This window comes from Bombina bombina, chromosome 4, assembly GCF_027579735.1.
Source record: "Bombina bombina isolate aBomBom1 chromosome 4, aBomBom1.pri, whole genome shotgun sequence".
NCBI lineage: Eukaryota > Metazoa > Chordata > Amphibia > Anura > Bombinatoridae > Bombina > Bombina bombina.
The window spans coordinates 957,605,600-957,620,442 of NC_069502.1; the positions used below are offsets into that span (position 1 = coordinate 957,605,600).

Genomic DNA, 14,843 nt, shown 5'->3' on the forward strand with positions numbered 1-14,843 from the left:
GGTTTGATAATAGTGTATTTGTACAATTTATTATCAAGTAACTTAATAAAGATATAAAATTAGGTGGTTATATATAATGAGTTAAATCTAAGAATCAACTGTTACTGGACTATGATTGCAATTGTGCAACCAAATTATTAACTCTTAAGCATAAGTGTATGTATATATTTAACTCCGTTATGAAGAGTTAATGGAGTTTAACCAATATTTGTAAATAAATTCTGTATCTTAGCCGTGTAGTATTGAACGTTCTTAAGTAATTATGTGGGTGCTTGGTGTTAACTTGATTATACTGGAATAACCCAAATTTTTTACCCGGATGTAAAACGTTCATCTGGAGCATATCAAGCATATATTTGTATTATAGTAATTGCAGGACTTAAATATAGGCCCCAATACTTATATTTCACATATAAATGCTTGTATTATGCCTAGTCGACTCCCAATACAATTTAACAGCCTATAGCTGCAAAAAAAGTAATAGCGTGTCAAGCATACATTAGTACTGTGAAAATAGCAGGGCTTAAATACTGGCCCCGGTACTAATATTCCACATATAAATGCTAGTATTGAATCCAGTCAACTCCCAATATAATTCAACAGCCTATAGCTGCATGAGAATATAATTCCGTATTAAGCATCCTATATAATAAAAGGCCAAGTGTGTTTGTCCGAAGCTGTCATGCACAGTAGAGACAGCACAAGGGCAAACACACCTGGCCTTTGAGTCCCTGCCTAGCTGATGATCTCCGGCAGAAGTAGTGAGCGTGGCCGGGCGTGAGCGGGGGGCGTGGCCGGGCGTAAAGGGGGCGTGGCTGGTCACGGTCGCGTGGAAGTCAGATGGGAGAGAGATAGAATGAGAGAAAGGGGAGAGGGGAGAGAGAGACAGCAAAAGAGAGAAGGGGAGAGAGACAGCAAAAGAGAGAAGGGGAGAGAGACAGCAAAAGAGAGAAGGGGAGAGAGACAGCAAAAGAGAGAAGGGGAGAGAGACAGCAAAAGAGAGAAGGGGAGAGAGACAGCAAAAGAGAGAAGGGGAGAGAGACAGCAAAAGAGAGAAGGGGAGAGAGACAGCAAAAGAGAGAAGGGGAGAGAGACAGCAAAAGAGAGAAGGGGAGAGAGACAGCAAAAGAGAGAAGGGGAGAGAGACAGCAAAAGAGAGAAGGGGAGAGAGACAGCAAAAGAGAGAAGGGGAGAGAGAGAGCAAAAGAGAGAAGGGGAGAGAGAGCGCAAAAGAGAGAGGGGGAGAGAGAGAGCGCAAAAGAGAGGGGGAGAGAGAGCGCAAAAGAGAGAGGGGGAGAGAGAGAGCGCAAAAGAGAGAGGGGGAGAGAGAGAGCGCAAAAGAGAGAGAGGGGGAGAGAGAGAGCGCAAAAGAGAGAGAGGGGGAGAGAGAGAGCGCAAAAGAGAGAGGGGGAGAGAGAGAGCGCAAAAGAGAGAGAGGGGGAGAGAGAGAGCGCAAAAGAGAGAGAGGGGGAGAGAGAGAGCGCAAAAGAGAGAGGGGGGGAGAGAGAGCGCAAAAGAGAGAGGGGGAGAGAGAGAGCGCAAGAGAGAGAGGGGGAGAGAGAGAGCGCAAAAGAGAGAGGGGGAGAGAGAGAGCGGGGGAGAGAGAGAGCGCAAAAGAGAGAGGGGGAGAGAGAGAGCGCAAAAGAGAGAGAGGGGGAGAGAGAGAGCGCAAAAGAGAGAGGGGGGGAGAGAGAGAGCGCAAAAGAGAGAGGGGGAGAGAGAGAGCGCAAGAGAGAGAGGGGGAGAGAGAGAGCGCAAAAGAGAGAGGGGGAGAGAGAGAGCGGGGGAGAGAGAGAGCGCAAAAGAGAGAGGGGGGAGAGAGAGAGCGCAAAAGAGAGAGGGGGAGAGAGAGAGCGCAAAAGAGAGAGGGGGAGAGAGAGAGCGCAAAAGAGAGGGGGAGAGAGAGAGCGCAAAAGAGAGAGGGGGAGAGAGAGAGCGCAAAAGAGAGAGGGGGAGAGAGAGAGCGCAAAAGAGAGAGGGGGAGAGAGAGAGCGCAAAAGAGAGAGGGGGAGAGAGAGAGCGCAAAAGAGAGAGGGGGAGAGAGAGAGCGCAAAAGAGAGAGGGGGAGAGAGAGAGCGCAAAAGAGAGAGGGGGAGAGAGAGAGCGCAAAAGAGAGAGGGGGAGAGAGAGAGCGCAAAAGAGAGAGGGGGAGAGAGAGAGCGCAAAAGAGAGAGGGGGAGAGAGAGAGCGCAAAAGAGAGAGGGGGAGAGAGAGAGCGCAAAAGAGAGAGGGGGAGAGAGAGAGCGCAAAAGAGAGAGGGGGAGAGAGAGAGCGCAAAAGAGAGAGGGGGAGAGAGAGAGCGCAAAAGAGAGAGGGGGAGAGAGAGAGCGCAAAAGAGAGAGGGAGAGAGAGAGAGCGCAAAAGAGAGAGGGGGAGAGAGAGAGCGCAAAAGAGAGAGGGAGAGAGAGAGAGCGCAAAAGAGAGAGGGAGAGAGAGAGAGCGCAAAAGAGAGAGGGAGAGAGAGAGAGCGCAAGAGAGAGAGGGAGAGAGAGAGCGCAAGAGAGAGAGGGAGAGAGAGAGCGCAAAAGAGAGGGAGAGAGAGAGCGCAAAAGAGAGGGAGAGAGAGAGCGCAAAAGAGAGGGAGAGAGAGAGCGCAAAAGAGAGGGAGAGAGAGAGCGCAAAAGAGAGGGAGAGAGAGAGCGCAAAAGAGGGGGAGGGAGAGAGCGCAAAAGAGAGGGGGAGAGAGCGCAAAAGAGAGGGGGAGAGAGCGCAAAAGAGAGGGGGAGAGAGCGCAAAAGAGAGGGGGAGAGAGCGCAAAAGAGAGGGGGGAGAGAGCGCAAAAGAGAGGGGGAGAGAGCGCAAAAGAGAGGGGGAGAGAGCGCAAAAGAGAGGGGGAGAGAGCGCAAAAGAGAGGGGGAGAGAGCGCAAAAGAGAGGGGGAGAGAGCGCAAAAGAGAGGGGGGAGAGAGCGCAAAAGAGAAGGGGAGAGAGCGCAAAAGAGAGGGGGAGAGAGCGCAAAAGAGAGGGGGAGAGAGCGCAAAAGAGAGGGGGAGAGAGCGCAAAAGAGAGGGGGAGAGAGCGCAAAAGAGAGGGGGAGAGAGCGCAAAAGAGAGGGGGAGAGAGCGCAAAAGAGAGGGGGAGGAGAGCGCAAAAGAGAGGGGGAGAGAGCGCAAAAGAGAGGGGGAGAGAGCGCAAAAAGAGGGGGAGAGCGCGCAAAAAGAGGGGGAGAGAGCACAAAAAGAGGGGGAGAGAGCGCAAAAAGAGAGGGGGAGAGAGAGCGCAAAAAGAGAGGGGGAGAGAGCGCAAAAGAGGGGGAGAGAGCGCAAAAGAGGGGGAGAGAGAGAGAGCGCAAAAGAGAGGGGGAGAGAGAGAGCGCAAAAGAGAGGGGAGAGAGAGAGCGCAAAAGAGGGGGAGAGAGAGCACAAAATAGAGGGGGGGAGAGAGCGCAAAAGAGAGGGGGGAGAGAGCTCAAAAGAGAGGGGGGAGAGAGCTCAAAAGAGAGGGGGGAGAGAGAGAGCTCAAAAGAGAGGGGGGAGAGAGAGAGCTCAAAAGAGAGGGGGGAGAGAGAGAGCTCAAAAGAGAGGGGGGAGAGAGAGAGCTCAAAAGAGAGGGGGGAGAGAGAGCAAAAGAGAGGGGGGAGAGAGCACGAGAGCGCAAAAGAGAGGGGGGAGAGAGAGCTCAAAGAGAGGGGGGAGAGAGAGAGAGCAAAAGAGAGGGGGAGGGAGAGAGCGCAAGGGTTGGGACCGCTGTACTGCAAGAAATGGCCCGTGTGAACGGGCTTTAGGACTAGTACATTAATATTCTAGTAATTGCGGGGTTTAAATACTGGCCCCAGTACTAATATTCCACATATACATATAGGTATTATGCTCAGTCGGCTCCCAATATACTTTAACAGCCTATAGCTGTGTGAGAATATAATTGCATTCGTCTACAGTCAGCATTACTCTAATGTGCATAATATCTAAATCTCTGCCAAACGCTTTTTGTAGCGAAAACTAGGTATCACTCAGACACAATATGTCTTCTATTGTGTACTAGCTGTTACTATTGCAGCCTTAGAAATATCGTAAGTTAGATAAACTGCTGTGATAATAAGTATCTGTTTAAACAAAATGTAAGTAATTTACTGTTAAGTTATTTGTTATTGGACTTTCATAATAGTTATTTGAATGAATGCCAGCAAGTATGCGTTATTAAAAAACAAAACTAGCTCCCATTAGCTCCCTCTCCTCCCTTGACATGTTTCGCCGGGTTTCCGGCTTTATCAAAAGGCGAGGCGCCACGGACACTGCGGCTATTTATGCGTCTTACTCCTCCTTTCTCATTAACATATGGCCAATCAGCATCTGTCAATTTTGTGCTGATTTTAAGGTGGAATCCTCCACAGACCGGACTGTCAGATTCGGTTATATTATCTGATGATATAATATGTTAGTGTATTTATGGAGTCATTAGAAGTTACTTTGTGAGATAATTTTTGATATATTTTGAAAATAACATGAAATAGATAGTAAAAGTGCTGATTCAGATACTGCCGTTGCACGTTAATTAACATGTAAGTATTCATATAATTAAGAAACACTGTATTTACCATACAAAATACTTATTCACATTGGATATATTATAGGCTAAATATTTATTTTTAATTAATAAAAATAACATTATAAATTCACAGATATGAATATATATCTCCTCTAAGTGACCATTGATTATGCCGTGTTATGTTATGTGAATATTAACGATTTTACAAAAGAGTGACATAATACTACTCCCCTCATTTTTTTTTATTTTTTTTTATTTCACTTACACACTTAATTTATTTAATTTTATAGCTTTAATCACAGTAACAAAATCTTATGAATAGGAACACAATACACTTTAATGCACCATTAATTCATCACCTTATAACAACTCATAAAATATGATATTTTTTCACATATTAAGATGCTATCACTTATTAAAATTAACACCTATTAGGTCATAATTTAAGTAGTCACTGTACATATTCACTTATACACACACATTTCCATCACCAGGGGGGAGTAGTATTATGTCACTCTTTTGTAAAATCGTTAATATTTATTTTATAACACTAAAATAAAACTAACAGCTTAACACCTCTTTTACTTTACCCTTCCTGCTTAGAGCCGGCATGAGAATGACTGGGGGGTGGAGTTAAGGAGGGAGCTATATAGACAGCTCTGCTGTGGTGCTCTCTTTGCCACTTCCTGTTAGGAAGGATAATATCCCACAAGTAAGGATGAATCCGTGGACTCGGTACATCATGCAAAAGAAAGTTGTTGTTTTTTGTTTTTTTGTTTTTAAAAAGCATGTTTGCACAGTTTAAAGGGTTACTAAAAAAAAAATTCTTTCATGATTCAGATAGAGCATGCAATTTTAATCAACTTTTTAATTGACTCATTATCAATTTTTCTTCATTCTCTTGATATCTTTATTTGAAAAAGCAGGAATCCATGCAAAGTAGCCACCAATCAGCAAGCGCAACCCAGGTGGTAAACCAAAAATGGGCCGTCTCCTAAGCTTACATTCTTGCTTTTCAAATAAAGATAGCAAGAGAACAAAGGAAAATTAATAGAAGTAAATTAGAAAGTTGCATAAAATTGCATGCTCTGATTCATGAACGAAAAAATGTCGGTTTAGTATCCCTTTAATAAATAAAAGTGCCTCTGTTTTTAAGAGTATTTACTATGTTAAAGAAGCAATAGGTTTTCTAGTTCTGTAAAATGTGAGTTTGTAGCATTTGTGAAAGCAATACACAACATGTAACATGTGAAATGTATACTTGGTTACAATTAATAACAAATGTTTAAAAAAAAAAAAAAATAGAAAATTGGCAGCACAAACAAAAATAACAAAAATTATGCTTACCTGATAATTTCATTTCCATCGTGGGGAGAAGAGTCCACGGCTTCATTCATTACTATTGGGAATTAAGAACCTGGCCACCAGGAGGAGGCAAAGACACCCCAGCCAAAGGCTTAAATACCTCTCCCACTCCCGTCATCCCCCAGTCATTCTGCCGAAGGAACAAGGAGTAGGAGAAATATCAGGGTATAAATGGTGCCAGAAGATAAATTAAAATTTAGGTCCGCCCACCGGAGACTTTAGGTCCGCCCACCCACGATGGAAATTAAATTATCAGGTAAGCATAATTTATGTTTTCCATCTAAAGGGGAGGAGAGTCCACGGCTTCATTCATTACTATTGGGAACATATACCCAAGCTCTAGAGGACACTGAATAAACCGGGAGGGTAAAAGGCGGACCCTAATGTGAGGGCACCACAGCCTGTGGAACCCGTTTCTCAAAAGCAGCTTCCGCAGAAGCAAAAACATCAAATTTGTAAAACTTTGTAAAAGTATGCAAGGAAGACCAAGTAGCCGCCTTACAAATCTGCTCCATAGAGGCCTCATTTTTGAAGGCCCAAGACGAAGCCACCGCTCTAGTGGAATGAGCCGTGATCCTCTGAGGAGGCTTATGTCCCGCTGTCTCGTAAGCCAAACGGATCAAGCTCCTCAGCCAAAAAGATAAAGTAGCAGAAGCCCTCTGACCCCTGCGCTTCCCTGAATACACAACAAAAAGAGATGTAGATTGCCAGAAGTCCTGAAGATAAAATTTCAAGGCACGGACCACAACTAGATTATGAAGTAACCGCTCCTTCGAAGAAGAAGGGTTAGGATGGAACAACTATTTTCTGATTGATGTTATGATTGGACACCACCTTGGGAAGAAACCCCAAGCCAGTGCAAAGAACCGCCTTATCTATATGAAAAACCAGATAAGGGGACCCATGTTGTAAGGCGGCCAGTTCAGATACTCTGCGAGTCGATGCAATGGCCAACAAGAAGAGAACCTTCCAGGACAGAACCTTAATGTCCAGAGAATGCATAGGCTCAAACGGAACTTGCTGCAAAACCCTAAGGACCAAATTTAAGCTCCACGGGGGAGCAGACTGCCTAAAGACAGGCCTGATTCGAGACAGAGTCTGAACAAAAGATTGAATGTCAGGGAACTCAGCAAGTCTCCAATGCAAAAAAACAGCTAATACCGAAATCTGTCCGTTTTAGGAACTAGTGGCAAGTCCCTTCTCTAAACCCTCTTAAAGAAAGGACAGAATTCTGGAAACCTTCACCTTGTGCCAAGGGTAATGATGTTTCTCACACCAGGCCAAGTAAGTCCTCCACACCTTATGGTAGATGCGCCGAGTGACTGGCTTTCTTGCCTGAACTAGAATGTCTATCACACTTTCAGAAAAACCTCTCTTAGCTAAGCATAAGAGTTCAATCTCCACGCAGTCAGCCTCAGAGAATCGAGATTTTGATGTTGGAAAGGACCCAGTTCCAGCAGATCCATGTGACGGGTAACCTCCATGGCAGAGAGGATGACATCCCCACCAGATCCGCAAACCACATCCTCCACGGCCACGAAGGAACAATTAGAATGGTCGACGCTCTCTCCTGCTTTATGCATGCCACTGTATGAGGTAGAAGTGGTAAGGGAGGAAAAATGTACGCTTGATCGAACCCCCAAGGCACTGCTAACGCATCTATCAGTTCTGCCTGAGGGTCCCTTGACCTCGACCCATATCGGGGAAGTTTGCAATTGAGCCTGGACGCCATGAGATCTATCTTCGGCGTCCCCCATCTGAGACAAATCTCTGCAAACACCTTGGGGTGAAGAGACCATTCACCCGGATGGAATGTTTGCCTGCTGAGGAAGTCCGCTTCCTAGTTGTCCACACCCGGAATGTGGATCGCCGAAAGCAAGCAGTTGTGTGACTCCGCCCATTCCAGGATCCGAGACACCTCCTTGAACCCCCCTGATGGTTGATATAAGCCACTGAGGTAATGCTGTCAGTCTGGAACCTTATAAAGTTTAACGCCCCCAGGCGGGGTCACGCCTTCAGAGCATTGTAGATCACTCGAAGTTCCAGGATATTTATTGGTAAAAGGGACTCCAGCCGAGACCATTTTCCCTGTGCCATCCTGGCACCCCAGATAGCTCCCCATCCCGTCAGACTTGCATCCATGGTCACAACCTCCCAGGACAGTCTCAAGAAGGATGTCCCCATGGACAGCTGTTCTGGGCGGATCCACCGAGAGAGGGAGGTCCGAGCCCGCACATCCATGGATATCAGCTGTGACGGATCTAAATGATCGCCGTTCCACTGCCTCAACATGCATAATTGAAGAGGCCTGAGATGAAACCTGGCAAATGGTGGAGACCATGAGCCCGATCACCTCCATACATTGAGCCACCGAGGGCCTCTCTGAGGATCGAAGGGCCAGACAGGTGGACGCAAGCTTCCTGCGTCTTGGATCCGTGAGGAAAATCTTCATGGACACAGAGTCTATGATCGTGCCAAAAAACTCCACCCAGGTGCTGGGTACCAGGGAGCTCTTTCCGGAGTTTACCTACCAACCGTGATTTATGCAATAGGAGCAGAGACCTTGAATGGTCCACTGCCAGACTGAAGGACGGCACCTGAACCAGGATGTCGTCCAGATAGGGCACCATCGCAATGCCCCTAGATCTGGCCACTGCGAGCAGAGCCCCGAGAACCTTCGTGAAAACTCTCAGGGTCGTCGCCAGGCCGAAAGGAAGGGCCACAAACTGGAAGTGCTGGTCCAGAAAAGCAAATCTCAGGAACTTGAAGTGGTCCGTGTGAATTGGAACATTAAGGTAGGCATCCTTCAGGTCTATTGTGGTCATGAACTGCCCCTCTTGAACTAGGGGCAAAATGGACCAGATAGTTTCCCTTTTGAACGATGGAACGGACAAAAATGTGTTTAAACACTTCAGATCCAAAAAACGTGCCCTCCTTTTTTGGAACTACGAACAGATTTGTATAATACCCTAGACCCCCCCTTTCTTCAAGGGGTACTGGTACGATCCCTCACACATCCTAGAAAGGCCTCTTTCTTTTCCGGCTTCGATGACAGGTTTGATACGAGGAATCTGCCCCTGGGTGGAAAGGACTTGAACCCTATCCTGTACCCCTGGGAGACAACCTCCAGAACCCAGGGGTCCTGAACATTCTGCTACCAGGCTTCGGAGAATAGAGATAACCTGACCCGGTCCGTAGACCTGTCGGGGCTGCCCCTTCATGCCGACTTGGTCTTGGCGGGCTTCCTGTTCTGTTTGGAGTTCCCTTGGATTGGTCCGCTTTCGTGGTGGGCTGCTGGGTCCTTTCTGCACGAAAAGGGACAAAATGTAGGTCCTTTAGGTTTATCTTTTTTATCCTGGGGTAGGAAGGCACCCTTGCCTCCCATAACCGTGGATATGATCGAGTCCAGGCCTGGACCAAACAGAATCTTTCCTTAAAAAGGCAGGGACAGCAACCTCAATTTGGAGGTCATGTCTGCCAACCAAGATTTTAGCCACAAGGCTCTGCGCGCTAAATCCGAAAACCCTGACACCTTAGCATTCAGGCGAATAATCTGCATATTGGCGTCGCAAATGAAAGCATTTGCTACATTCAAAGCCCTAATCTTTTCCTGCACCTCTTCGAAAGAGGGAAAAGGAAGAACCTAATCGAGCCCATTCGTTCTTGATAATGTTAGACATCTTTATAGGGACCAGGAAGGTCTGTGGTACCACCCTGTCCTCATAAACCTTATCTAGCTGTCAGGGTGCCAGGAATCAGACTGAGAAGAGAAGTGCAAAAATAATCACACCTTTATTAATAGCAAAAAATAATAAAAAGTCCACAAGTCAAAACCAGAGATGGTAGTCAGACGAGCCAAGTCAGGAGCCAAAGCGAGTAGTCAGACGAGCCAGAATCAGGAACATGGAAAAAAGCAGAGTCAGGAAGAAGCCAGGGATCAGGAACCAGGAAGGACGTCAGGCAGCCAGGTAATACACAGGAACTCTCACAAACAGGTCTGAGACAATGCAAAGGCAAAGCATACTGAACAGAGGCCCTTAAAATAATAAGTGATGACAGCACAATTCTGAGACTGCATCCTGTCTCACATGGATGATGCACACCAGTCTGGCCATAAAAGGAAGTGCAGGAAATGAGCAGCATCCCCCACAATGCACCACAGTCAGGAAGAGAGGTGAGTAAAATGGCTGCCAGCAGCACATGGCAAACACAACAGGGAAAAATCCCTGACACTAGCTTAGGGATAGAAGGTTTCTCCGGGAGCTTCTGCTCCAGAACCTCCAGAGTATCAAGCACTTCCTTTTAGTAAAAAGCGCAAATTCTCCGTCTTAAACCTATAGCCAGGCTCCTCTGCAGGAGCCTGAGATGACGCGGATTCCGACCCAGAAGGGGCCCCCTCCGAAGAGCCGTCCTCGAACCACTCCGTAGGAGCTTCCGACATGTACAAATCCTGGATCTGACCACTTTGAAATGCCCTACGCTTGCACTTAGCAGAACGTGGTAAGGCGTGGATCACTTTGGAAACCACCGTTTGCAGCTGATCCGCGAAATCTGGCAGTCAACAAATCTCTCCCGAAGGAGCAACTGTCAGACCCCGGGGTGCTGCATGGCAATAGGGGACTCAACTCAGGAACGCACCTCACAGGACAATGAACCCTCAGAGGTGGACGGCTCAGTGGTACTAGACACTCTTTTAGACTTAGACATCTCGACCCTCTCAAGGCATGTAGAACCTAATTAGGCAGGCTGGTCTACCTGAACCTTACAATAAACACAGGTATAAGACTTTGTCAAAGAGGGAGTACCCTCTAACGCGTCAGAATCCTCCATATCTTGCGCTTTTATTAGAATAAAAGAGAAACTAACGGGCACCTTTATAACCGCCAATGGCCAGGGCACTCACCTCCTCCTATAAACCGGACTACAGAAACCGCTTTGTCTCCTCCATCGCAGATCAGACCGGAAGTGAAGAGCCCCACCTGGTCACACGGGTGCCTCGCAGGACCGCCCCTGCCTAAAGGAGAAAACGTACCAAAAAAAGGCTGCGCAAAAACTCCCAAAAAATAACCTGATAGTTCCACACATTGCCAGAGCCTCATCACGCACCATGCAGCAATGGCACAAACAATATAATGTATAAACCACCCCCCACCCAGCCCATTCAATAATCCCCCTACCAGGAATATTAACCCGTGATTCTGTAAAGATAAAAAGGTGCCACACTGTGGCCCTGACTTCTATGTTAATATAGTATATAAAATGAAACAATCTTACCAGAATCCATGCCGTGGAACAGAGACACGGCTCTTCAAGTGTGACAGGTCATAGCAGCGCTCCTGACATGGACTTGAGAGAAGAAAGCAGTCTGCAAAACTCGTCAACGCCGATTGCTGTAGGAGCTGTTAATAGGAGTCGGGATGGGTTCACAAAAGAGACTCTCCCTGCATCTCCGGACTCCACCAAGTCCTACTGAGAAGCCTTATAGTGCTACTTTAACGCCTGTCCCATTGCGAAGAGTAATACCCTCCATAAGAGACCTCCGAATCTTCAGCATCTCTCCGCCACCTCCTGTGACGAAAGGCAAAGAATGACTGGGGGATGAGGGGAGTGGGAGAGGTCCTCTTCCCCAGCACTCCCTACTGTAGCACTCAAACAGTGTACGATAATGTGGGCATAGTCAGCAAAGAACAGCAAAGGGATACACTGCAATACAGATAAACACTCCTGTATGGGAACACAGTACCTCTCAATCCACTGGTCGTCTTCTGCTAACGCTGCACAAACAAATCCCGGTCCCGGTCTGTTTCCTCTTCGGGTGTCTCCTCCCCTTGCCTCCACGTCACCACCAGGTGTAACCAATGAGAACTACTTCATACACAGCAGCTGAATTCGGCGCTCCCCGCAAACCGCCTGCAGACCTCCTGTAAGTCTGCAAAAGTATCCAAAACGACCAAAGAGAAAAAAAAGGCGAGTCGGGGCCACAGGTTCAAAAATTAAAACTTAACATTTATTGCCATACAATTTGTATGAAAAGTAAAAAATACAATCCAGTATGGCAATAAATGTTAAGTTTTAATTTTTTAACCTGTGGCCCCAACTCGCCTTTTTTTCTCGTTGGTCGTTTTGAGTGGGAGAGGTATTTAAGCCTTTGGCTGGGGTGTCTTTGCCTCCTCCTGGTGGCCAGGTTCTCAATTTCCAATAGTAATGAATGAAGCCGTGGACTCTCCTCCCCTTTAGATGGATAATCTAACGTGCATCCCTAAAAAATTGCATATATAGTAGATAAATAAATGCAGCATTTTTTAAACAAATCATTGCTATTACAAATACTTTTCAGACAACCATAACAAATAAGGTGTACAAACCTTTTTATGCTAACTGAGCATGTAGATACTTTTATAGACAGTATTTATAGTGTTTAGAGACATTGAGGGCCCAATGATATAAACTTAGCCAGATCAGACGTGTTTTATCTCAACAACCCTCACAGGGGTTGCCTGGTGGAATTATCGTAAAAAGGGGCTGTTCCAGCAAGTGGCGAGATGTCTCCTATGAAAAGTAATGGCTTCGCTCCATAGAGTCAAGTTAGCAGTGAACAAGGGGCGCAGCCAATATAAATCACATTGCGCTGCTTTCTGCATATAGCATCTTACAATTGCCTATATTTTCATATGCATGTGTTTTTCTATTAGGGTTATAGTTATTTTGAGTGTTTTGACAAAAGCTGCCACCTTTTAGTTTGTGAGGAAAAAACCCCGAGATCTGTAGTGCGAAAATCTTCACAGAATTACCCTGGGATTTATTATATATATATATATATATATATATATATATATATATATATATATATATATATATATATATATATATATATATATATATATATATATATATATATATATATATATATATTAGAGAGAAAATTTCATATACGTGCATGTTCAGCACAGATTACAAAAAAACAATTACGCTTTGTATTTTGTACTTATATGTACAAATTGCTGTGTGTTTTTAATGCATCCAGTGTACCTAAAGGGACATAATACTTGTATGCTAAATCACTTAAAAGTGATGAAGCATAACTGTAAAAAATTGGACAGGAAAATATCACCTAAGAATCTCTATGTAAAAAAAAAGAAAATATTTTACCTCACAACTTCCTCAGCTCACCAGAGTAAGTGCTGTGTAAAAAGTTATCTTAAGTTACTGCCTAGCCGACTGTTAAAAAAAGAAAAAAAAAAAAAAAGGAAGAAATAATGAACAGCAGCATATCAGCATCAGCAGTGCTGAGGTCATGAACTCTTTTACTGTGATCTCATGAGATTTCATAGTAAAGTTCTTTAAACTGAATAGTCCTTTACAATGGGGTGTGAATACTTAGGACATTTTGAGGTAAAATATATTTTTTTTTACATAGAGATGTTCAGGAGATATTTTCTAGTCACTTTCAAGTTTTTCAACATTTGGGTATCATGGCCCTTTAAATTACGATTCACGCTGTGCACATTTAATACAATCTATTTCTGGGTAATTAAAGATTTTGCATTTTTTTTATAAAAATACGATTTTTGGTGAAAAATGTTTTGTTTTTTTATTAGTTTTGTGAGATTTTTAAAATTCAAATTTCATTGTGCACTTTTGTAATGTATGCATCTCATTCCCATACAAAAATGAAGTATACGCCCCTTAGCGAGAAACCCTGTTTTCAGTGTAAAAAGATATTTTAGATCATTCTAACAGGGAAATAGAAGGGCTGGCGAGCATTCTTTAATAATCTCGCCAGCCCAGAGACCTTTAAATCATCGGGTCCTTAGTGCATATTCAATTAAAAATACCACAAATACATTTTTCTTTACAGATTATCTTTATTTAGGATGTCTACAACCCTTGTTTGAAGGTCAGAAAAAATATACCTAAATACCTACATTCAAATGAGGAAGAATCAGTGTGTCAGTTTTGCAAACAATGTTCTTTTCTATTGACTTGATGCACTGCTTTCCTGAAAAGAAAACCGCACAAAAATCTTCTTCTGTTTCTTTGTCAGAGTGTCTAGATACTTGCTCCTGTATATAAACAAGACACAAAGAAATACAAAATAAGAAGAAAAGAAGGATTATAAAAAGGACAGGTAAAACCGTATATCTTACACTATTAAAGCATATACTTATGACTAAAAAAACTGGAAGAAAACTTCCCTATATAGTTGTAAGTTCCTTGGGAAGCTGTATCTAGAGTAATAGTCATATACATATAATTAATTGCAAGAAGGCCAAGACCCCTCTTCACAGCACTGTACACAGAAATTCATAGAAAATACCACAAACAAAATAATATCAAAGGCAATATGTGCAGCAGGGAAACATATGGACTGCATATTTTAAAAAGACAGTGGTGCATTGGAATATAAAATAAATTACTCAACTGTGTTCATGCTTAAAGGGACAGTCTACACCAGAATATTTATGGTTAATAAAAACAGAATTTATGGTTACCTGATAAATTACTTTCTCCAACGGTGTGTCCGGTCCAAGGCGTCATCCTTACTTGTGGGAATATCTCTTCCCCAACAGGAAATGGCAAAGAGTCCCAGCAAAGCTGTCCATATAGTCCCTCCTAGGCTCCACCCACCCCAGTCATTCGACCGACAGACAGGGAAAAACAGGAGAAACTATAGGGTGCCGTGGTGACTGTAGTTAGAGAAAATAATTCATCAAACCTGATTAAAAAACCAGGGCGGGCCGTGGACCGGACACACCGTTGGAGAAAGTAATTTATCAGGTAAGCATAAATTCTGTTTTCTCCAACATTGGTGTGTCCGGTCCACGGCGTCATCCTTACTTGTGGGAACCAATACCAAAGCTTTAGGACACGGATGAAGGGAGGGAGCAAATCAGGTTACCTAAACAGAAGGCACCACTGCTTGCAAAACCTTTCTCCCAAAAATAGCCCCTGAAGAAGCAAAAGTATCAAATTTGTAAAATTTGGCAAAAGTGT

General features: G+C 44.6%; 1 protein-coding gene across 1 annotated transcript in view; it reads right to left on the minus strand.

Moving 5' to 3' along the window:
* Positions 1-14,843, minus strand: part of TMEM87B (transmembrane protein 87B) — a 287,374-nt gene that overhangs the window by 171,364 nt on the left and 101,167 nt on the right. The window contains exon 4 of the mRNA XM_053711969.1: positions 13,775-13,912. Within this exon, the coding sequence (XP_053567944.1) occupies positions 13,775-13,912 (138 nt within the window). The remainder of the gene's footprint in view (positions 1-13,774; positions 13,913-14,843) is intronic.